This window comes from Panthera leo, chromosome F3, assembly GCF_018350215.1.
Source record: "Panthera leo isolate Ple1 chromosome F3, P.leo_Ple1_pat1.1, whole genome shotgun sequence".
Classification (NCBI taxonomy): domain Eukaryota; kingdom Metazoa; phylum Chordata; class Mammalia; order Carnivora; family Felidae; genus Panthera; species Panthera leo.
Genome location: NC_056696.1, coordinates 43946949 through 43971462, shown reverse-complemented (window position 1 = coordinate 43971462; position 24514 = coordinate 43946949). Strand labels below are relative to the sequence as shown.

At 53.8% G+C, this 24514-nt stretch overlaps 1 protein-coding gene across 3 annotated transcripts in view; it reads right to left on the bottom strand.

Moving 5' to 3' along the window:
• Positions 1-5628: 5628 nt before the first annotated feature.
• The window catches only part of MFSD4A (major facilitator superfamily domain containing 4A), a 28560-nt gene continuing 9674 nt past the window's right edge, over positions 5629-24514 (bottom strand). The window contains exons 2-10 of one of the 3 annotated variants that reach the window (XM_042925556.1): positions 23016-23214; positions 22079-22339; positions 18869-19037; positions 18314-18429; positions 17080-17253; positions 11852-11999; positions 8247-8317; positions 6928-7048; positions 5629-5769 (exon numbers count right to left, since the gene is read on the bottom strand). In XM_042925556.1, coding sequence (XP_042781490.1) covers positions 5714-5769; positions 6928-7048; positions 8247-8317; positions 11852-11999; positions 17080-17253; positions 18314-18429; positions 18869-19037; positions 22079-22339; positions 23016-23214 — 1315 coding nt within the window. In that variant the 3' untranslated portion in view covers positions 5629-5713. Of the gene's footprint in view, positions 5770-6157; positions 7049-8246; positions 8318-11851; positions 12000-17079; positions 17254-18313; positions 18430-18868; positions 19038-22078; positions 22340-23015; positions 23215-24514 lie in introns of those variants that run through there. The other 2 variants (XM_042925554.1, XM_042925557.1) reach the window with 2 other exon arrangements.

Sequence of the window (24514 nt, the reverse complement as noted above, 5' to 3'; positions counted from 1 at the left end):
GCCTGCTTCTGATTCTGTGTCTCCCTCTCTCTCTGCCCCTCCCCTGCTCATGCTCTGTCTCTCTCGGTCTCAGAAATAAACATTAAACAAATTTTAAAAAAATAAAAATAAAAAAAATAAAATATTTAAAGCCTGAGTTGGGATATAGGTGCTGGAAACGGGAGATTGTAAAATGATTGTTGCCATAAAAAGGAATTGAGAACTGACGGGCTAGAAAAACTACTCCCCGTGTGAAAATTTCACTTCTGTCTGTTTTTTTTTAACTTTAAGAAACTTAGATTCTTTCATTCTAGCCCTTGTGAGCACCATATTTTGCTTGTTTCTGCTCTAGGCATTGTTTCTTTAAACATTTTTTTTTTTTCAACGTTTTTTATTTATTTTTGGGACAGAGAGAGACAGAGCATGAACGGGGGAGGGGCAGAGAGAGAGGGAGACACAGAATCGGAAACAGGCTCCAGGCTCCGAGCCATCAGCCCAGAGCCTGACGCGGGGCTCGAACTCACAGACCGCGAGATCGTGACCTGGCTGAAGTCGGACGCTTAACCGACTGCGCCACCCAGGCGCCCCAAGGCATTGTTTCTTGACATAAGACACTGGAGACTTGAGTTCTTTAAGTTAATGAAATTGGGCCCTTTCCGAGCTGAGTTGATATAATACACATGGGGGAAAGTGGGGTTACTAGATGGCACAAATTACGTCACAGAGGGCTGTCTCTTGTCTCCAGGGGGACATAACGAGATGGAGTAAGAGTTCCATGGGGGGCAATGAAGCTTCACTTCAGATGGCGGGTAAACCATGTTCAGCGTGTTTGGGTAGTAACCACTTAGGACGACAGCCGGATCCTCCTAAACCGCTGTCGTCAAAATAATATTACCTAAAACCGTTGTCCCGGGAGGTCGAATACGTTTGGGAAATGGGGTCACCACCTCTTGGAGATTGAAGATGCATATTAGAATATTAAAAGCTCTAAGAAATCCTTCAGTAAAAAAGCCTGTTCGAGCCACCATTTTCTAGCCTTTCTGGCTGTTGACACATTCTCTTGAGAGGCATAATGTCCATTTTGCAATCACTTTCTGTGTTTTATAGATGCATCTAGTGACAAACTAATGCCCGAACATTGAGTAATTTCCCAGGGCTTGCATTACCAGGTTGGAGATAATCATTAACAGTTGTAAGCTTTTGGGGCACCTGGGTGGCTCAGTCGGTTAAGCATCTGCCTTTGGCTCAGGACATGATCTCAGTTTGTGAGTTTGAGCCCCACGTCAGGCTCTCTGCTGTCAGGGTGGAGCCCATTTTGGATCCTCTGTCTCCCTCTCTCTCTGTCCCTCCCCTGCTCGTTCTCATTCTCTCTCTCTCTCATTCAAAAATAAATTAAAAAAAAAAAAAAGCTCTCACACTGATTTGTCACTATAAAGCACTGCACTTACTGGAATATGCCCTGTGGGTGCCTGGCTGGCTCAGTCAGAGGAGCGTGACCCTTGATCTTGGGATTGTGAGTTCAAGCCCCACTTTGGGTGCAGAGATTAAATAAAACTTAAAAAAAAAAAAAAAGAGGAATATGCCCTGTAACTGGAGTTCATGAAGGTGACTTCCTTCGGGATAACTTTAAGAGGACAGTGTGTGATGAAAAATCAAACAGGAAAGATAATTTCTACCAGACGGAAAGCGTTGGTGTCGAGGAGGTTGTTGGAACGTCACAGTCGATGTTATGATTCCCATGTGCTTTTCAAAGCATCATTGACAGAAACCCCACTCTTGTCAAGGCCACCTTCCATGTTGCCCAGTCTAGTGGTCGATGTTCAGTCCTCATCAGAATTCATGGCAGCATTGGTTACTTCCTCCTCCTCGAGATACTTACTCTTCATGGTGCCTTCCAGGAAACCAGTCTCTCCTGAACTTCCTCCTCCTTCCGTGGCTTCTCTCATTTGCTCTGCTGGACCATATATATATTTTTTAAACCACTAAGTGTTGAAGAACCCCAGGGCTCAACCTTCTAGTCATATGTTCTCTCTCTAGGTGGTCGTCTTCAGTCCCACAGCTTTAAGCTCTATAGGTATGTGACCATGAAATTGATATCTTTGGGCTTGACGTTGACGCTCTGTGCATTTATACTTACTAGCCTTCTTCACATGCGAGATACCATCATAAAATGAACATGTGCAAGACAATTGTGGAGCACCTCCTTCATCCTCCAGTGTTCACTGGCCTCGTCATCTAGCCAGTAACTCAAGTCAATGCCTTGGGGTCATCCTAGATTCCTGTTTTTCTCACACCCATACATACCCACTCCAGCAGCAAATTCTATCCATTCGACTTTCGAAATAGAGCTTGAATCCAATCGCGTTCACTACCTCGGATGCTACCGACATTGTCGAAGCCACCAACGTCTCTCGCGTAGTTTAGGCAGTGGTGCCCTCGCCAGTGTCCCGGTTTCATTCCTGCCCCCCAGTTTCTTCTCCTCGCAACAAGCAGAGTATTACTTTTAGAAGTGTAAATGAGACCACGTGCCCTGCCTGCTCGCAGCTCCCAACGATTTCACATAAAAACAACAGAATCCGTGCTCCCGCCATGGCAAGTAGGATCTGGCCCCTCGCTGCCACTCCCGCCTGCTTCCTGCTCCTGTCACCACCTTGCTCACTGCATTTAAGCCTCACTGGCCAGCTGGCTGCCTCTCAGGCACGGCACACGAATGCTGGCCGATGCCTGTGCACTCACCCCTTCCCCTGCCTCCTACGAGCCTTCCCTGGGACTTGGGAGTTACTGCTCCCGCCCGTCATCTAGTGCCAGCACAGACGGCACCTCCCTACGAAGGCTTCCAGGAGCATCTGTTGCCAATCCCTCTTCCCACTCCCCTGCTTTATGTTCCTCTGTGGCACTCAAGTACCCTTCATCTCCCGGCGTGGTCCTCTCCTGTCTTTCTGTCTTCAACTGCAGTGAAATCTGAGGCAGATGCTTCTATCTCATTCTCTGCCGATTCTCTGCACCTAATCAGTGCCTTGGACATAACAGGTGGCTCAATAAATCTTTTTTTTTTTTTTCCTAAAGATTTTATTCTTAATCTCTGCACCCAGCGTGGGGCTCAAACTTACAACCCGGAGATTAAGAGTCACATGTGCTTCCCGACTGAGCCAGCCGGGCACCCCCTAAATCTTTTGAAAACGAATAAATGAATCAATCCTCTAAAAGACCGCTCGGTCAGTCTGTCTTCCTTTAGTGAATCTGGCGTACAGATGGATTAGATTCCTGCCTCCAAGCAGCAGACGGACATCTGGGAACAGGGTGATGTTCCCTTGCACTCTGAAATGTCACACTCTTCAAAGGAGATCAGGTACAAAGCCCCACTTGCTCTGGAACTGATTTTGAAGTGGGGTTTCAAAACCTCTGCCTTCCCTTATTCTGATTATACGAACGAGGGAAATAGTGATTCTCAGTCTAACAGTTTTGTTTCTTCTAAAATACCAGCCATGTGAACCTACGGTTTGAGAGAGACCTCCCTTTGGAAAATATTTGGTCATTTGTTTCTGAGCTGCATATAAAAGGCTCGATCGTCCACAATGGATAACACACTTGTTAAATTTAAAATATTTTATTTCAGGAAAGGTACACTTAGATTTGCTTCAATCTCGTTTTCTATATTCTCAAATTAATCATGATCATCTTAGATAAAGCCATTGATCCTTCTTTGTAAATCTGTATAAAAAGGATGCGGGTTTGTTTGTTTGTTTGTTTTGAAAAACCACAAGAAAAATACAGCTACTTTCTTTTTGTCCAGGTCAGTCACTCCAGTTAGATTGCACATTGAAGTCCGGCAGCCATCAGCAATTTTTCAGTATTTACAGGCATAGTTAAAACTACACCCTTAGACCATCAGCCTTCAAAAAAATTTAGATCTGTTTGACTTAACAATAATTATGTACCAAACATACGAACAATTTCGAATCTGCTTATGAAGAGGTTTTAAAAATAAAAATTGCTAGCATTTATGAAGCAGTTTCTAGGTCAGGCATACAATAATTGCTTTAAACAAAGCCACTTCATTCTTTCAGAATTCCTTTGAGGTAGGGTAAGTTCTTTTAGAAATGTCACTTAGATTTAACAAGAACAAGCAAGGCTGGAAGACCATCAGTGAGGGACCCGCCCAGGGCCGCACAGCTAGAAAGCGAGGCCAGCGCCCGCTCTCCGGCCAGGGCCCCGTCACCACACAGGATATGCTGGCAGATGCGGCCGGCTGACATGACAAGGCCACCGATCTGGGGTACACTGCTCAGTGTGGGGCCTGCAGCTCAGGCTACAGAGAACCTCGATCCCCTTTTTACAGCCACGCATGCACGTTTGTACATAACGCAGAGAAGCTGCAGGTAAGCGCACGTACGGTCACTGTCACGGCCATTTTACTACTTACAGACGCCTCCGTGGTCTCACCCTTTCCAAGTGGCAGGCTCTGTGCCCTCTCGATCACTAGGGGATCTGCTCGGTCGGGAGAGCCCCCTCCTCCACACTGCTTCCGGTGTGCTGCTCCCCCCGCATCGCTCGGCAGTCCCAGCTTTTTGTTAAGGAAACCCACCTGACGTGGTACAAAGAGCTGTTTTCCTTGACAAAAGATGTAAAGTTTAAATCAGGTATTTTTGAGAATTTCTCGGTGCTGTGCCTACACTTCGCATAAGCGCGGTCAAGTAAAAGAAAACCGGAACCTTCATCCCATTCTCCCAGACGGCTCCTGAGCCCGTTAGCACTGATCGTTAGCAGTGGGGTACTTGCAGGTAGATGTTTAACAACTGGCTCTCCGGGGGGAAGAGAAAGGGGAGGATGTGTAGCCTCTGCCAGTTTCTATGGGGTGAATCCTCCCACGTGGCTGATCTCGAGCCACCACTGACAGCGCATCTGGGAAGAGATGGACAGAGCCACACCTCCGTATCCTATTTCCCCTGTACAGGTACAATACGCTTAGATACCTTCAAGGAAGGGATGAGTTTTGAGTGGTTCTTTCCCTTGTCTTTAACGGAATTGTTAACTTTCTATAAAATCTCATGTTTCATACTGGCCGAGTTTTAACAACTAGCTCTCAAAAGGAAATGCTAACAACCGCCTTTTATCAGCTAGTACGAGCCAGCCCAGCACACCACTGAATTAGTGTCCCAAAGATAGCAAGATTCGACTTTTCCTTTCGATGTTTTAGATTTTAAACGAACTACGGATATCAGCAACGGGAATTTGAGGGACTGTGGCTTACCAAAAAGTAAAAAGCACGTAAATCATTTGAGCATGCCGGGAACTAACTTGGGGTTTGTTTTGACTGATTTCAAATATATCTACAGCAAGCAGTGATCATCGAACTTTACAATTTCAACCTGTTCTTTCAAACTTCAATGAAAAGTGATATTCAAACCCAGGGGATGGTCCATGCAGGAGGTGGTTGGTGGCCAATGGAGTGAAGCATACGGCTGTCTTCTTCCTTCCCATCGGGGTATCCTGGACACCTCTTACCAAAGGTCCGAACCGGGGGAGAGGAAGGTAACTTGAATATCCATCCAGTAAACTGCTAATGATTTTCCCAGTCCGTTCAATTTCTTCTACCTAACCAAGTATTTGTGGAAAAGATCCGAGCCAAGGCGTGGAGAGATCGCCTCCAGGGCGACCCCCAATTTCTTGAACACTTTGGTCTGTGCTGGTGCTCGAGAGGCCGGCCGTCTTCGCCTGCCCCCTTCCCCCAGTTTTACCTCTGGTAGCACTCTGGGCTTTCCATTCCCAGTGCTTTGTCCTGGGTAGGAACTACAACAGAAAAAACAGGTAGCATGCGTCAGCAGCTCTGATTAGCTGCGGCAATTATTCATTCCGAGAGCTTCCCCGGGCTTTTGCTTTTCCCATCCTATGGCTCCATAGGGAGAACAAGCAGAGAGTCAGACTTACTGGTTCTGGCAAACTGTTGGTGGAGGGAGTTCGTTGAGACTCGCGTCTGGGGCTCAGGGAATATAGGTTTCTTTTGGTCTGCCACCAACAGGGCACTCATTGGGTGTTACTCATTGGATATTCACCAAATAGTTCTCGAATGTGTGGCCTAAATGAAGGCTCCACGCTGAGTGCTAGGCTAGACACCAGCTGGTACCGGCCACCTTGGAAGCGGGGCTACAGTTAGTGCTGACCGGGGTGTGGGGGGGGGGCGGTGGTGGGATTGCTCTTCTGGGCTTTAAACTGAGTGGTCATCTGAGAGATCGGATTGCAGACACCCATTCCTTCAATTTTTTGGTGATCATGTTGCTTTTATGGAGAGGATGAGGGCTCCGCTTGGGCCCCTTCTCTTAAGAACTGGCTACGTGCACAGCTGATACACTGCCTGGGACTCTGAGATCTCTGGGCAGAAAGGCTGGGAGGCTCAGGAACATGAAAATAGCCTCGGGACACCCCCTGCCTTGGGTCTCCAGGAATGAGACTATTCTTAGGAGGTGTCTCTGCCCCAAAGGAGCTTTTCTTTGCCACTTGGCCTGAAGGACCTCTTTTTGAAAAAGAAATTGGGACTAGAGTCAAAATCCCAAACTGCAAAGAGATGGCCAATTAGGCCTCTGGGCCGTGTTCCAGCCAAGGAGGCAGACGCCGCCTTTCAGGGCCCCACACGGGCTGGAAAGGGAATCCTGGCCCGTGGTCCCACGGCATGGTGGGATGCAGGAAGCCAAGTTCACGATCCGTGCCCCTCTCCTGATGGAGAAACCATGAGTCAGCCTATCCCATTCCCTCCTGCCCTAAGAGTCCAGTGCGGACAATCGCATGGCAAAGCAGGAAGAGGGGAAAAGGAAGCTGTAGAAAAATAAACACTTCCTCGCATTTTACTTGGAACAGAACAGTATTGGTGGCGTGCTACGATCTACAGCATCTCCCACAGCCTCGCCTCACTTTGTTTTCCTCCTCTTGTGTAGCAACAGATTCTTTCCTTACCTGATGAGAGTCCAGAGTGCATCCTGTGGAAAAACAGGAGCAAGACATAGAAGGTAAAAGCCAAGCAACCAAAGATCACGCCACAGACCAGGAAGCTATAGCTGCCCTGGGCCTGGAAAATCTGCCAGAGGGGAAAACACAGAGACGCAGGCCGTCAGAGCCTCACAGGAAGGCGCACTGGAGGAAGCAGCTTTCCCCGACCCCCGGCGGGCTCCGCAGTCAGGTTGAGGCCCGTCACACCGACGGGCAGGGTGGTGAGTAGGAGGGACGTCTTGGCCTCGTTTCAAGGTTATGTGTCTGGAGGAGGCAGAAATCCTGCTCGTGACCCCTGCGGTCCCTTTTCGCTCTGTATCTGGAAGCTTCTGAAAATCATTCCATCTTCCTTAAAACTCCCGGTCAGACCGTTTCTATACCCACAGGGCCGAACCAGAACTCTGCAGAGGATGTGTATAGACCTATGTCTCTCTATCATGGAAAATTTAAAACACAGGCCAAAGGAGCTTACGGAGTTCCCCTGGGCCCGTCACCTGACTAGCAATTAGCACCTCTGTGCCCCTCCACTGTCCCCTGCACAAGATTACCCTGAAGCAAACCCCAGACCTCACGTCATTTCGATGCGGAGTGTTATTAGGAGGTGTAGCTCTCCTCCCGGCAGGGCACAAGATCAGGAAAGGAGGGTTGGGATTAGGGGCATCTGGGAGACCCAAAGACCTAGGTTTGAACATCCTGTCCCTTATTAGAAGTATGACTGACCGAGGGCAAGTTGCTCATTTATCTGAGTTTCAATATCCTCCTTTGCAAAAGGGGGTGTAACAACAGCGCTAGAAGCTTCAAACGAAGGCAGATGTATTTTTTTCCTGGTGCACCCGGGAGGACGGGTACGTCTGAAGAGACGCGGGAGGGCTGGCCCTCGATGAGGGCAGGACTTGGGCAGGAAAGCTGGGCCCTGTGTAGGGTGGCCAGAGGCTAGGGGAGCTGGGGTGGGGATGGTAGGTTGAGAAGGGGTGGGAAAAGAGCTCCCGCCCGCCACTCAATCCCATCCCAGGCTCTGGGAGCTGAATGACATTCCCACAGGGGCCCCGCTGGCCCCGCTCCCAGACATGACTTGTGTTTGCTTTGGACCGTACCGCACCTCCCTTCACATCTCCAGGTCTCACGTGCGGAAGCAGAAACAGGTAACAGAGGGGGGCCCTGCCTGCTGTGTGGGACCCCCAGGGGAGGGACAGCTTGGGTTCAGAAGGTGGCTGGCTACATCTTCCCACCTGCTTGGAGGGGGGGTCCCCAAACGCTGTCCCCTGCCCCTAGGGTCTCCCACATACCGAACCAACCAGCATCTGGAGAACCATCTCGCCAATTCCTGCCCCTGTCACCAGCACCGTGGTCGCACAGCCTAACCAAAAGAGAAGGATTTGGGTTAGTAAAAGCAAGTTAAGGAGACAAGTCAGCTGGTACAATCCCGGCTATTTCTGGGGAGACCCTGGAAAATGGCGTGACTGCCTAAGAGGACGAGTTCGAATTCCTAAGATTTCTCAGACCTCAGTCCTTAACTTTGCTTTGGGAATGCTTAGGTCCTGCTGTCATTATAGTTTCACTGTTCTAGAACCTTCAATCACTCAGGGTTGTCTTCAGGGTAAATTCCAAATTGCTTAGCCTGGCATTCGGGGTCCTTCCAAATCTGACTGCCCCCTACGTTTCCGGAAAGATTCCCTGATCTCCTCAGGCCAGCCCTCTCTTCCAGGCAGACCAGTGTCCTCACTGCCCTGGCATTGTACTGAGCGGCCACACCTCCGCTCACTCTGGCAACAGGGCACAGACCCCCTGAGCCCAAGCTTCAGAGTCAGACTCGGGTCCCAAGCCCGACTGTGTTACCTACCAGCCGTGTGACCTTAGGCAAGTTCTCCCCCTTCTCTAGGCCTTGGTTTCCTTTCTGTAAATGGGCATGGCAACACCTTCTCCGCAGGGTTGCTGTGTGGTGAATCTGATACACCACTTAGTAAGTGGTAAGTACTTAGCACAGTGCTGAACACAGTGAACTCCCGAACCCCTGCCAGTTCTCCGCTTAACCCCTTCAACGCTGCCTTCAGGATAAAGTCCAAATGCTTTCATGTGGTTTGCAGGGCCTGGTCTCTGCTGAGAGCTCAGACTCCCATCACACCTGCTCACAATCCACCCTCCCGCCAGGAGGACGGTCTCGCTTCCTGCCCTGCACACTCGTGCTCACCGCCGGGTTCTGACGCTTGCGTTCCCTCCCTCCCTCCTGAGCGGTCCTCTTCCTCCTCCCCTTCGTGGGCTGAGCCCCTGTTCATCTTTGAAGTTTCTCCTTTAGACTTCCTCCGGGAAATCTCCCCCGTCCCTAACCCTGCGGTAGCTGCTCTTCGTGTCCCGCGGCCCTCCACCCTTCCCCCAGGTACCCCACTGTTTGCAGGGTAGCCTTCCCCTCTGCGCTGCGAGCCCACGAGAGAGGACTGTGCCCTGAATTGTATTCAGTGGCGTCCACTACTGCTTATTATTAGCCCAGTGACCAACATATGATAAATACTCAATGTTGATTGATTGACTACTAAAACAGAGATTATCATTCCCTGCTTTAGGCTTCAAGTTCCTCTTTTGGTCTGGCTCACGTTTACATTAGTCTCTATGCCTTTGCTGTCACTTTGTTCACTGCCCCTGCCCCACTCTTCCTTGGAATGTCTTCCCTTTTTCCTTCTGCCTTTCCAAATCCTGGGCCAGCTCACGTCCCATCTCCTCCAGGAAGCTACGTGTGGATTCAACACTGGTCACTCCCTTCTCTGAATCCCAGTAGCACCCACTGTTTATCCCACTCATTCATTCAAAAACCCTCCAGTACTTTCTGGGCATCAGGTACCGAACTAAACACCGAGTAGGCAGATGAATAATTAGAGTTAACGTACGTTTTGAGCACCTGTGAGTCAGTTAAGCTGCTAAGTCAAGTGTTTTACATTTCGTCAAATGCACAAACAATCCTAAAGATAGGTATTTGTGCCCCCGTTTTGCAGATGAGAAAGCTGAGGCTCAGAAAGGGGAAGAAAATTGAGAAAATGGTCTCAAGGCCAGAAAGTGTGCAGGCAAGACTCACATCCGGGTCTGCCAATGACCTCAAAGCCTATGCTCTCGCCCTCCTTCCCTGCTGGTGCCCACAGGGAGCACATTGCTGAGGAGAGGGCACAGATAACATAGGTACAAAAGCCATGAGGGTCAAACAAGAGAGGCAGGTACAAAGGAGAGGGACACATCTTTCCAGGGGGAATCAGAGAAACTTCTGGAAGGGGTAGAGAAGTAGGGACTTGAGCAGGCAGGTAAAGGGGCCAGACGGAGTAGAGCGGGCACTCCAGGCAGAGCATAGCTTTTGTGCCATCGGGGACTAGCAAGTAATTCAGCATGGCCGGGACGCAGGCCCTGAGTACAAGAGGTGGGCAGGGGAGGCTGGTGAAAGGAGAAGAGCACCACCGGAATATACAAAGGCCGTGACTGTGTGTTTCACGGGGACCCCTCTGCAGCAGGTTGGAGACCCGCCGCTCAGTGGTCCCACCTTGGCTGCACTTCAGAGCCTCCCAGTGGCTCCGGGCCAATTACGCCAGGTGTCATGGAAACAACGCCCAGGCCTCTGGTTGTGTTATACGCGCTCTGGGTGATTTTAATGTGGGACCAGCACTGAGAACCGCCACCGAGGGAGGCAAATCTGAAGGGCACAGGCCAAGACCTGCGGAGGCAGCGATGGAGGTGATCAGAGACTGGAAAAAACGGGGCACCGTGAAATATTCCAAGCAGGCACGTCATGGGAAAGGCCTGAACTGCGGTAGGGATGGTGGGAAATGAGAAGAGGGCAGATCTGAGTGACCACTTATTATTATTACTATTCTCCAACATTTGGCTTACTTAATGAACGTATTTTTAAGTAGTCTCCACACCCAATGTGGGGCTCGAACTCACGACCCCGATGTCAAGAGTCACATGCTCCGCGGACTGAGCCGGCCAGGCGCCCGTGTCGTCTAACATTTGTTGACCACTTAAAACTCTGGGATCCACGGCGTGATGTGTGATACCAACGTTAATTCACTGCTTTCGTCTACTCACTGGGGTTTGGAGATCATCCTTAGATCTCGTGGATCCAGGCCTGCCATCTCTTGTTACTGGGGATAACTGCGCTGGTTTGGGCTCTAACTGCTCCAGACCGCCCCCCCCCCCCCGCCCCATACACCATTTCCTCACTCCTCCCTAAAGAAATCACTCCTCCTCAATGTTGGTTTTCCGACACCCCAGGGCACTCTAGCTACTTCTAAGGGTAATGTTAAATGTTCAAAACATAATTATTTTTAATTAACCCATTTAAAGAAAAAAAAAAAAAGGAACATTGCTCATTGCTACACGCGGTGGGGAGGCTACAGCAGGGGAGGGAGATTACTGCAGGGAATTTGAGGTTTCCGGCATCCAAGAACCCCATCAGGACAACCCCCAATCAAGTGTGGAGCCGCTGTTCTAACTCTCCGTGCTTCCAAAAACAGCCGCAAGAACGGCAGAGCAAGGAGGTACTATTACTGATAAGTTATAAACCCCCTTCCTATGCCCTAACTTTTCCTGCGCAACTTTGCTGGTCTCTGAACTTGGGATTTCCAGCACACCCGTGTTCCACAAAATGCCAGCTGTGCCTCAGGAGGCACTGCCGTGGGAGAAAAGAAAACGGGAAAGAGAAGCTTACGGCTTCTCAGTGGCCTGAAATCACACGACACGGGCATACTGTCGAACGGGGAACTCCACGTGGGTCAGAATTTTGCGAACAAGTTCCCACCCGAGTCAGGAGGGCGGGGATCTGGCTGGAATACCACAGAAAAGATGGGGCGTCGGGGGAGGAAGCCGCACCCAGCCAAGGGGGGGCGCTCTTTGCTCTGCGCCCCAGCACACCCACCTTTGTACTGCAGAATGTCCTCGGTGTAGGCCAGCATGCTGGGGAAGGTGCTACTGAGGAACAGGCCCAGGCTGGCTGTCCCCACGAACAGGAAGACGACGTTGTAGGAGAAAACGAGAAGCACGAGGAACGTCACCACCACGCCCACCTTTTAACAGCAGAGAAGGAGGCTATTAGGAACTGGGAAAAGCTGGGCGTCCCGCTCCTGACTTGGAAAGCTCCTCTCGGACCCCAGAGCAGCGCTGTGTGACCAGGGCGCCTCCCTGTGGACTGTGTGGGAACTGCACCTTCCCCAGCCGGGTCTCGGCCAAGGATGCCCTGGGGGATGAGCCGCCAAGACGGGCGCCAAGGGCGGGCCATACACACTTGAAAAGCGCTTGGTGAGGCAGTACTGCCTGTCCCTCAGGTCTTATCTTGGAGCACGGGGAATTCCAGCCACGCCACCAGATCTCTGCCCTCCACTCCTCATGAAGAGGAGCTGCTTTTCTGGCCCTAAAAGCCATGCGTTTGCAGGCAGCAGGAGGGGCTGGCTGGGGAGGGTGTGGGTGGCTGGGTCCCCACGCTCTGGGAATCCAGGCAAACCTCCCAGACGGAGGGTCCGTGACTGTGGCCCGGTTCCCCGGTTTCACCTCAGACTCCCATGAGCAAATTCCAGCCTGTGGTTAGAGACTCTTGTGATGGATTTGGGGACCAGAGATCTTCCTGGTTCAGTAAGGGTCTCTGTCACACGGGCATATTTTTGTTAAGTGTCGCTTTTTCTAAATCCCTTAAAAAGGTTTTTATGTCAATATTGAAAAATTTCTAGGCAAAATGCCTCTGGGAGGAAACTTAGGCAGCCCGGGTCTGGAGGCAAAAGACCAAGTCTGGGGCTTTGAAGTCCTTGATCTCTCTAGCCTCCTAGTCCACGAAATGGGTTACAAAAGCTACACGGAAGAGTGGTAGGAAAATGATGGCAACGCAGGGTCTCCTCAAGTGTGACTCTTGCGACAAATATCAGTCTTAGTGTTTGTGTGTGCGCCCTCCCTGATGTCTCCAGACACAAGGATCTTGCATGGAAAACCATGGTTTTCAGGTGAGCGTCTCCTGGGTGAGTACCTCTGTTTCCAGAAAAAAGGAAGATGAAATTACATAGCAGAGGGCTAGAAGGTGTGTAAGAAACCATATCCACCCCCACCCCCACCCCGGCCGCTTTACAGATGACCTGAGCGTGCCGAGGGAAGGGACGGTCACACTCACAGGCAGATCCCGGGGATTTGCTCCAGCTGGAAGAACCAAGCCAGTGATCGCAACCCGCGAGCCCCCTCCCTTTACGCTTCTCTACCAGCCCCTCCATCTCTGCTGCAAGATCTCTTGGTCCGAGACCTGAGACCTAGCGAAAGACTTGCTGCCCCGGAGGGGGGTGTACCACAAATGGCGGCTGAGGGGAAGACACCCTCTTCACAATGAAGAAGCAGCGTGAAAGACTTCTTAACGCGAAAGAGGCGGACATATCCAAGGTTCCAAGTATAATGTATTTCTTTGGCACAGAAAATGGCCCCACAGCTTCACTGCTCTTTCTTCCTCCTCTGCTCAATCTTTAAATGTTGGCACGGCCCCAGACCCTTCTGGCTCTTTGTCTGTGTTCCCTGTTGGGCCGGCGCCATGGTTTCAAATATCTCTACGCCCAGCCGCTTAAATCCATCCCTCTGGCCATGACCTGTGTCCAGAACTCCACTGGATGACTGACAACCTGGTCCAGACAGAGCCCGGCCTTGCCTCCAGCAAACCCACTTCCCCGCATTGGTGAAGGGCATCCCCATCCGCCCCGTGGTCAGGCCCTGTCACGAAGGTATGTATGTCCTTGATCTTGTCTCCTCCTTCTTTCCACCTTCAGGCCAAGGGCAAGTCCTGTCAACTCCGCCCCCAAAACGCTGTGCATCCTTGTACCTCTCCACACCCACCCCGGACCACCCTCTTGTGCCTGGACTGCAGGAGTGGCTCTTCATTGTCTCCCTTCTAGATCTATCCACGCTCATACAGCACAGGACAGCGTGCTTCAAAGCAGATCTGTGCTCGCTTTGGCAGCACATATACTAAAATACAAAGCAGATCAGGGGCGCCTGGGTGGCTCAGTCGGTTAAGCAACCGACTTCAGCTCAGGTCATGATCTCACTGCTTGTGAGTTCGAGACCCACGTCAGGCTCTGTGCTGACAGCTGGGAGCCTGGAGCCTACTTCAGATTCTTTGTTTCTCTCTGCCCCTCCCCTGCTCACACACTCTCTCTCTCTCTCTCAAATATAAACATAAAAAAATTTTTTAAATAAAATACAGAGCAGATCATGTCCATTCCCCGCCTAACACCTTCTAAAGGCCTGCTTTTCTCCCACTTGGAATAAAACCCCAAACCTGGCTTACAAGACCTTCCAGGATCTAGCCCATGTCTGCTTCCCCAACCTGTTCCCTCTCTGCTCCCCACCACAGACCCTGCCCCACCACGCTCTCACCCAGTTAGCTCCCCCCTTGGGCCTTGCAACCGGCAGTGCCATCAGCCAGGAACCCCGACTCCTCTGCCGTTCACACCGCTGGCACCTTCTCAGTAGTCAGCTCTCAACTTAGACGTCGGGGGCAGAGCCGGCGAAGATTCTGCTCTTGCTCCCCTCCTGCTGCCTTGGCGCCCCATTTACACACCACATGTTTGCAGGCGGGCCTTGAAGAGCCACCCTGAAAATCTCTAGACTTGGGCGAGCTTTAAAAACACCTCTTATTTTAGCCGGGGTGACCGAAGACTGAGCACGCATGCCCAGGGCGAACTAGCCCCTCTTCCCACTCCTCCCACTCTGTGCGGCTCCCACCCCCCCCCCCCCCACCTGCTTCTCACCTGCCAACCACACGCCTGCGCCTGCTGACTGGCCCTGCAGGGCACGCCCCGCTCCCCCTCTCCTCCCCTCCCCACCCCTCCCCTCCCCTGCCCCTCTTCTTCCCTAGCCCCCTAGCCAACCATAAGCTCCCTGAGGCAGAGCCCCGCCTTGTACAACTTGGTACCCCTGCACTTGCCCCCAGGCCCTGCACAAAGCGCCTGTTCCTTCACCAGGAAGTGGTTGTCGAGACCCAGGAGAACAGAGAGCAGGGTGACTGTTAGTTTAAAACCGAGAGGAGTGAATCGGCAGCATGAGGGGAACTTGCTCGCGGCTGTTTACCTGTAATCCTGCCAGGGTGCCCGCCAAAAGCACCTGAAAAGGTCTGAAAACGATCCAGGCGCCAAGGCCCCTCTCCACACCCCGAGTCATAGTCTCCGGGGGAGGGGCCCGGGAATCTGTATCTTCCCAAACCACCACTAATGTATTTGGGAGTCACTTGTTCTAGGACACTGGTTTCCCAAATCTGCTTGGTGACATGAACCCCCTGGGGTGTTGGTTAAATATACAGATCGCTAGGTACCTCCCCTGGACCTTCCAGTTCGTGAGGTCTGGTTTGGGCCCAGGAATCTGGGTTTCCTTTTAGAACCCAGCAGTCCAGGGGCGCCTGGGTGGCTCAGGCGGGTAAGCGGCCGACTTCGGCTCAGGTCACGATCTCACGGTTGGGGGGTTTGAGCCCTGCGTCGGGCTCTGTGCTGACAGCTGGGAGCCTGGAGCCTGCTTGGATTCTGTGTCTCTCTCTCTCTCTCTCTCTCTGTCCCTCCCCTGCCCGCACTCTGTGTCTCTCTCGTGCCCTCTCAAAAATAAAGAAACATTTAAAAAATTCAAAAAGTAAAAAACAAAACCCAACGGTCCGGGTGAGTTTTTCTCATCCGCGCCTGTCATGTGGGTGCTTCAGATGCTTTTCTTCCTCCAAACTCAGAGTCCCACCCCACCCTCCTCTGTCTAAGCAGCTGCCCTCGGGTCCTGCAGGGGCCCCAGTAGTGCACGTACCCGGAGCCTTCTGCACCCCAGGACTCGTGCAGACTTGCTCCTTCCCGGCAGTATCATGTTGGCCCTCTTCTTCACTGAGATGACACTCCCTTCTCCACTGCTCTTCATCCCCTCTTCCCTTCAGGTGGGGGGGGGGGCCTTCTCTCTGACAATGGGACCCCTCCCTCCAGGCTCCCTCCTTTTCTCCTCGGCCTCCAAACAGGCTCCTGTCAGACAAAACTCCCTCCAGCTCAGGACCATTTGCAACGGTCACACCTCCGCTTCCTGTCCGGCCCTCAACCTCTTGAGTTTGGCTTCCGCTCACACTGCCTCCCCTCTGTGTCCAACAGAAATTTCTTTCAGGGGCATGGGTGGCTCTGTTGGTTGAGCATCCGACTTTGGCTCAGGTCACGAGCTCACTCTCTCTCTCTCTCTCTCTCTCTCTCTCAAAATAAATAAAGAAAAACTGAAAAAAAAAAAAAGTAATTTCTTTCTTAAAAGTCATCAACCAGCACAAGGTCAGATATAAAGGCTTTTCTTGGGGCTCATGATCTTTGGTGTCTGTAGCCCCAACATTATTTCCGAACCCCCTTGCCGCTAGAAACTTGACTCAGGGAAGTACTTTCTGGCAGTGGATCGGGCTGCCTGGAAAGGTAGTGAGTTCCCAGTCACTGGAGGTTATTAAACAGACTGTGGACTCCCTGGAGGGGATGTTACAGAGGTGATTTGAGCCCTGGAGGGAGGCTGGGCCAGACGACCCTAATCTGTAATCTGGACGCTTTGTCATAGATAGTGACATGGACACACGTCAGGTCGAAAGTCTGACCCCATCGCTTGGGCCTGGAACCCCTGCCTTCCGGGCAGACCAGTTCCCTGACCAGCCTGGTACTTAAGAATCATCTGGCAGAGTTTCAAAACGCAGATTCCTAGGCTCCAGCCCAGACACGGTGATTTCTGAAGGCCAGGGGATGCCTGGCCTCCGCTGGCCATGGGGCTCTGACCAGCTGGGCGTCAAGGTCACACAGGAGGGCCAAGGCCAGCACCTGCTTCACTTGTACTCTTGGCAGACTGTCAGCTGAGATCTGCTCCACTCATGGCAGTAACCACCTCCTACAGCCCCTTTCTTTGATGGGTACAAAATCAGAGGCCCAGAGAGGGAAAGGGATTTTTCCAAGGTCACACAGATAGGCTCTACCTTCTGGATTCCCCCCTTCCTCACCGGCATCTCTCTCCCCACTGCTCTCCTCCCTCTACTCCTGCATTCCCTCCCTGTCCAGTCCCGAGCAAATGTCCTGGGGCCGTGGTAGGGCCAGGAGTGGATGGTCCTCCTGCATCTCCAAGAAGTGAAAGGAGGCCACTTACCACGTTGACGAACACCATGGTGGCTGGCTTCACTTTGGAGGAGATGGGAATGGAGATGAGCCGACCCAGGGTGATGAAGCCCCAGAAGAGGCTGGGGAGGTAACCAGCCACCTTGTGCCCCACAGACAGCGGCTTCTCCACTGCATAGCTGTACACAAAGGCTGAGTACTCCCCCTGTGGAGAGACAGGCCCTGCTGAGCACACCTGTGGCACAGCTGAGCCCTCAGAGAAGGAAGACCAGGTCGGGGCAGGTGTGCTGAGGGCTGAGGCAGGACTGGTCCTGCTTCTAGAAGCTCAAAGGTGGGCCTAGGGCCAACATCACACAACACTCACGGCCCGAGCAAAGGACAGACCCTGGGGAGGTAGAGCTTACACATTCCACCGGCCCAGAGGCGCAGGCCTGGGGACACAGGGAGAGGGGTGTCTCCGGGTCTCCACAGGGGGTCTCGAGAGGTCTGGGCCGCTCCCCCCTCCCCACCAGAGCAGAGCACAACCACACGTCTCATTTATGAGGATTCCACGGACGGTTTCTGGTTGAAGGAAGGGCACCACAGCTGAAAACAAGGTGGGCACACGTGTCGCGTCTCGTTCTACGGAGGAGGGGGCGGAGCGAAGTGACTCGCCCAAGGTCACACTGAGAGTTGGGAGTCAACCAGTACTGTCACAAGTATTTCCCACTGGGTCACCTCTTTTAGGGCCTTCTCTTCGGAGAGGCCCCAGCACGGCAATCGGTTAATCAATCGGCCATTCAAAAGTATCCCGATCTAATCCTAAGAGATTTCTGGAAAAAGGCACTAAACAGTATTAACAGAGGTCACTAGTAGAATAAATAGCTGGGCCCAAATCTTGACTGTAGCTTGTTTACAACATGGCTTGAGAAGCTGAGGTTTGGAACGCGTTCCGGGAAGCAGCGTGCCCTCGCGTTTACACGGCATGACCTCTATCTGGAGGAATAGACCTCTACCTCTCAAGAAACGTGGGTAGCTTGCACTTGGTAACAAACCAGAGGGGCTCCTACCCACAGAGTTAAGGAGAATAAAAACAGCTGGCTGGGACAGAAGACCATAGTACCCAGGGGCTGCGAACGATTCTTCAGGCAGTCCCCGCCCCCTAGGACTTTTATTTAGTTTAAATGAGTTGACTGCACAACAGGTGAGCCCTCTAGGACACCTTGAAGCTCCCCTCTTTCTCCTGCCGCCCCTAGCTTGAGCATCGGGGAGGCGGGCAGGCTCACCGTCATCCCGTCGGTCATGAACAGGACCAGGGCGGCTGTGATGTGGATGGCGAAGAAGGAGTAAGGGGCTCCTTTGAAGTTCTTCCTCTGCCAGCAGCCGAACAGGTCCTCGTGCCCTGGACGAGACATGAGAACAGGGCTTAGTCTCAGCTTCTGCTCCTTCCTCTCTGCAGGCCCGGGGTAAGCGGCTGCCAGATGGGCGAGCCTGGCAGGTTGGGGACCGGTCACTGCCGCCCACCTTCCCTAACTTCCAGCCAGCTGTCAGGGACAGCTCCTGTCCACCTCAGTCCTGGTGGAAGCGAGGCTCAGGGAGATCACGTCACTTGCCCAAGGTCACACAGGCAGGCTGAGGCAGAGTGCAGGCTGGAGCCAGAAGCCTGCCTGCCCCACTCCTGCGGCCAGGCTGGTCCGTGTCTTGCCAGACGGGACCATGGATGCCCGGGGTTTGCTTCCAACCATCATCGCCTGTGATCTACGTTCACCCTCCGGGGGATGGGGTCACTAGGGACGCCTCGGTGTGGGGCCGTGAGCGTGAAAGTTCATTAGAGCCCCCACCTGGGTGTGGCTGAAACTTTGGGGGCAGTGAGGAGGCGTCTTCCTTCTCGGGAGGCTGCGTCTCCAGGGCGAGCTCATCTGCGGACAGGAGCAGGGGCCTCCTCTGAGGGCAGCAGGCCAGCAGCCGCTCTTTGGATAGCAGAAACAGCACAGCCATGGGCACCGGGAGCTGGGGGGGGGGGGGGGTTGGGCAGAGGGTCAGGAGAGCCCTGTTCCCATCAGGCTCTCCCCTTCCCGTGCCTCACCTGCACACACCACCACGGGGTCGACCGGCACGGGTCCGCACAGTCCTGAGAGAAGACGGTGCTTTTCTAAGGGTGTCCACCTAAAGGCCATCCCCAGCGAATGCTGCCAGGTGTATTGACTGTCCAACCTTAACCACATCCGTTTTTCTGAAGATAGCTCCTTGTCACATGCAAATCTTGGACTCACACCAGGTCTCCCCGCTGGTACAGGAGAGATGTCAGAGATAAAGTTGTTTCTAAGGTCCTTATTCTGAACGGTGCCGAAGCGGGACCCCCCCCCCCCCCCCCCGCCACACTCCTTCATGCTGGGAGATCACATGCCACCTCACGAAGAAGGTCTGCTTTGGTTCGTTATCCCCATTTTCCAGATGGGGCGACCTGAGGCTCAAAACTGTCACTTAGTCATCACCCGTTACAACTGGAAGAGACCAGATCGGTAAGCGAGAGACCAGAGAGTGTTAGTGCCTGGTCACTGGCTGACGGGGGAGGGAAGGGCGGAGCTGGACTGGAGCCCGGGGCACCCTGATTCTGTCTGGTCAGACCCCACCTCAGGGCTTGTGTGGGTGATGTTATACCCGAGGAGGTAGAGGGCCCGTCCCCAGAGGCTTGCTGTCTAAACAGGAAAACCGGGACACGGACTCCTTTGCTGGAAAGATGCACGGTCCGGGCAACACCCGCACCCACGAGCCCGGTGTTGTGTGCGTTGCTATTTTACATCAAGCCACTTGGGTTTAGCGAACTCCTCAGGGCGATGAGAAATAGCTCCTGCCCCTGCGGTTGCCTGGAGAAGCCTCCACCGCCTCCCTCAGGTGCCCTGCCTGCGTCTCACCGCCCTCACTGCCAGGAAGCTCCCCATCAAGTCTGCCCTCTGCCCTCCCTGCTGCAACATAAATCGAGTTCCTTTTGCTTAGGACAGAGAGGAAGCCCAGGGAGCTGTGCAAGTTGCCCAGAGCCTGCCGGGCATCTCTGCGCTGACAGAGATGGGAGGCAGCTGGGCTGGTGCTGCTCTGAGGCGGTCTCTCCCTCCCTGGAGGCAGGCTGGTGCCCCGGGGTGGGGGTGGCATTTTCCCAGGGCTCCCGCCCCCCGAGGGCACCTTGGGAGCCTCCCTCCACTCAAAGATAACAAGTCACACGCCCCGCAAATCAGGCCTCAGTGGGAGGAGACAACCCCTGCCCTCGGGAGTCCCAGGTCTGACGGGGGAGAGTCAAACCCTCCCTCCAGTCTGATGGGGGAAACAGGAAACCCACACACAGAGGCCTGCGGTGGCAGAATGCCTGGGTGAAGGCCGAGGGGAAACAGCTGTGAAAGAGTCCGGTCACTCCAGCGGGGCTTTCCAGGGAGGTGGGCGGTGGGAAGGGCTTCACAGAGGATTGGCTGGGGTTGCCTGGTAAGAACACAGCCTGTCTTGATAAGAAGCCCATTCAGAGAAGGCAAAGGCTCCACCTGGAGAGTCCAAGAGTTCTGGGGAGGCTGCGTGTGTGTGTGTGTGTGTGTGCGTGCACCCACAAGCATGCACAGCCCCATTCTCTTCTGTGGTGGACTGTTTATCTTCAGAAACAAACCAACAAAAAAGTCCGGACATCCTGCCACAAACAAAGTGCCTCCAGGCTGCACCTCGTGCGGCGAGAGAAAACAGGGCTCGGGCTGACACTGGACCTTCCGGCTTCCTGGTCCTGGCGTCTCAGCTTTGACATGGTACTGATGGTGACGCTTCCCCTTACAGGTGCCCCCCTGGAGGGCACAGGCCCGAAGCTGGGTTGTTTCCAAAGCAGTGACAGGCATGGGCAGAAAACGGAAAGGGCGAGAGAGGGGCGTGTGTTTTTCAGAGCCCCCGGTGAAGATTCTGGTACAAGGAAAGGAAAGTTACGAAGAAAGGAAAAACGAGCACTTGCTATGGGGCAGGAGGAAGGAGGCTGGTGCTGGCAGTCGGGGTGACAGCCTGGCCAGTGTCTTGCTAGCCACTCATCGGGCCCTTGTGCCAGGGAGGGCATGACGCCCCCTGCTGTGCTGCTCAGGGGGACTGGATGATCTCGAAGACCCCTTTCAGTGCTACGTGCACGGCATCGCAGCTGGGCAGCCACTGCAGAGCGGTGACAAGTGGGCCCAGAGCAAACCGAGGCCCTTTGTCACGACGGGCCATACATTGCCTCCATCCCACAGCTAGGCCAATGACCGCCTGGAATATTCCACACCCGCAGCCCAGGCTGGGCCGAGCCAGGGGGCCAGGGATGCTCCCGCTGTTCCTCGCGGTACTTCCCAAGCTGGAGAGAGGGTAGGGGCGTCTCCCCACCTGTCCCTCTGGCCCCAGCCTGGGCTACTGGCAGGGGATCTGTCTTGGGTTAAAGACCACCAGAGGCTTCCGGCCAGGGACAGAGTCTGTGCTGACAGGGAGGATGAGAGCCGGGGTGCAGAGGGGCCTCAGTACCTGACCCAGTACAGGCAGGTGGTCTCTCTACTCTGCTCCCACCATGGCAGCCATGGTGTGGTCATTTTGTTCATCCCCTGACCCCCACGGGAGCCCACCTCACAGCAGAACACAGGGGAATCCCACCGGCGATGAGGGAGCCCGGGGAAGAGCCCCATACAGCCTGGGGTGCTCTGTCCCAGAGCCCCTTCATCTGGCCTTGGAGGGAGAGAGCTGGTTTCCCATGGAGCCTCGGATGGCTTGAAAGTTGACCCTGATTCCGTTGTGCTCAACCTGCTCATGGCTTTACCTCCCTGGAGAATCGCAATCATGGATTGTGACAACTGAGGACCTTCAAGATGATCTCCTGCGACCCCGTTTGTATTCAGATGCATCCCTGGTGGGGGGGGGTTAGTCTTCCCGCCCCCTTGCCTTCCTGAGGGCACGCTTGAGCCCAGCACACTGCCCGGAATCATAAGAATCTACACTGGGAGCTGCTATGGACTGACACGTGTGACGGTCCACTTGTCCCCACCCGGCCCTGCCCCGGTGGCACTCACATTGATCAGGGCCATGATCCAGAAGGCATACGACACGCGGGTCCCTGCCCGGTCCTGCGGAGGCAGCCCGGAGAGCGAGTGGTTGGACCAACGCCACGCCTCGGTGTGGTGCTGGCCTAGGACCCTGGAGGCGTGGAACAGGTGGCTGCCAGAGGTGGCATTGGCCGTGCCGTTGGCAGGCAAGCAGTTGGCCTCAGACAGGAAGGGGTCGGCAATGAGGGGGCTCAGCAGGGCGCCAAAGCCCACAAAGAAATGGAGAACCTGGAGCGGGGAGGAGAAGTGGTGTGGGTGGGAGAATGGCTCAGGCTTCATACCCTCCCCCCCCACTTTGTGTTCCATCTGGGGAGTGCCTGCCTGGCCCCAGAGTGGGGAGCGATGGGGACACAGGAGAGATGAGGACAGAAGTTCCTCTCAGTCACCTTCTTGGCCGGGGATAACTGGGTGACAGTGGCCAATTCCCTCCCTCCCGCTTCCTTCTTTCCCAGATCTGAACTCCAGCTGGGGGCTGTTCCCATGATAACACCTACCAGCTAACACCCCAAAGGGAAGGGAGCTTGATAAAGGGAAGGGCTGGATAGGAAGAGAAATACAGAGACGGGCAAGGAGCTGAGAGAACAGCAAGCCCTCCCATCACGGCACACTCCGATTCACAAAGAACCTCTTCTCTGGAGCACCTGGGTCCCTGGGACCACCCTGCACGCAGGGAGCGTGACCCTACTTTAGAGCTGAGGAGGCCCGAGTCCAGAGATAGTGGCCCAGTGTGGCCCAGCGGGAGGTGGCCGCATAAAACCAAGACCCCGGTGCTCTTTTCTCTTTTTGCATTACCACCTGGCCTCCGGTAGAAGACACCTCACCCCAGGGAGGGGGCTGGGAGAGGCGGACAGGTTCCCGGGAGCTCCCCGTGACCACCCAGCCCCGCGGCTGCGTGCGGGCTCACCTGGAGGAAGATGGCCGAGTCCTTCTGGTAGACCCTCACCAGCTGCATGTTGGCCACGGTGTCGATGCAGCCCATGGCTAGGCCCGCCAGCGCCATGACAGAGGCCAGCACCTTCACATCTCGACAGAAGGGGATGATGGCAAACACCAGGGAGATGGCCAGGGATGAGGTGAAGAGGGCCCATAACGACTGGGCCAGGCTACGGGAGCAGAGGGGTGAGGTCAGGGGAGGGGCCTGGGGCCTCCAAATAAAGAGCCCCCTCCTTGTCCCCGGCTCGCTGGGCAGCCTCAGGGGAAGCTTCTGGTAGAGGGGGGAGGGGGCTGCTGAAGAAGCTCTGTCACTTATTAGCTAGGGGTTCACAGGCGAGAAGTTTCTTGTGCCCCAGTCTTCTCGGGTAACAACCCCTACCTCATAGGGCGGCCGTAAGAACTCAAGAAACGGTGTGAAGCGGCACGTGATGGCACTTAGCAAAGTGCACCTGCTATGATTTTACTTACAAGCGAGTTTCAACTTCAAATTGTTTGCGGATAGGGGCGCCTGCCGGGCTCAGCCAGTGGAGCGTATGACTCTTGATCTCGGGGTTGTGGATTTGAGCCCCACGTTGAGATTACTTAAAAATAAAACCTTTAGGGTGCTTGAGTGGCTCAGCCGGTTGAGCAACCGACTTCAGCTCGGCTCAGGATCTGAGTTTGAGCCCCACATCTGGCTCGCTGCTATCAGCGTGGGGCCTGCTTCGGATCCTCTGTCCGCCCCCACCCCACCCCGCCCCTGCCCCGCTTGTGCGCTCTCTGCCTCTCAGAAATAAACGTCTAAAGATAAATATTTTAAAAAGCTTATAAATAAATCAATGGCTTAGTTAGAAAAGATTACATACAAAGATATTTCTGCTCCTCTCATGGATGTACAGGAGGAGACTGCTTCGAGCGTCTCAGGGGTACTGTGCCCAACGCATGAAACTGGAGGCGGGACCCGGGGTGGGACCCGATTTCCAAAACATCCCCTCCCACCCCCCAGCGGGGCTGCAATGCGCTCTTCCCACACAGGAATGGCAAGACGGCCAGGCCCTTTGTAGGCGCCAAGCTAAGCCACCTGAACCAAAGCCCACAACCGAGGTCTTTGGGTAATTTGGTGCCTCCCCACCTTGGACAGAGATCTTGACTCTCCAAGTGTCTGGAAGGGAGGCCCGGTGGCTGTCCTCACTGAGAGGTGTCTGGGAGGTGACCTTGCCCCAGAGGAGCCCGCAGCAGGCAGGCTGAGGGCCTGTCCCCCCATGAGCAGACTCTGAGCAAGGAAGGATGCCTTGTATTTTCTGGAACCATGCTGAAAGGCTAATGTGAGTGAAGGAGGTTGGGCAGCAAGAAGGTTCTGGGGACGCCTGGCCAGCTCAGTTGGCAGAAGATACTACTCTTGATCTCAGGGTTGGGAGTTCAAGCCCCATGTTGGGCATGGAACCTACTAAAAAAAAAGGTTCTGGAAGACAGAGGCTATAAAGGAAATTT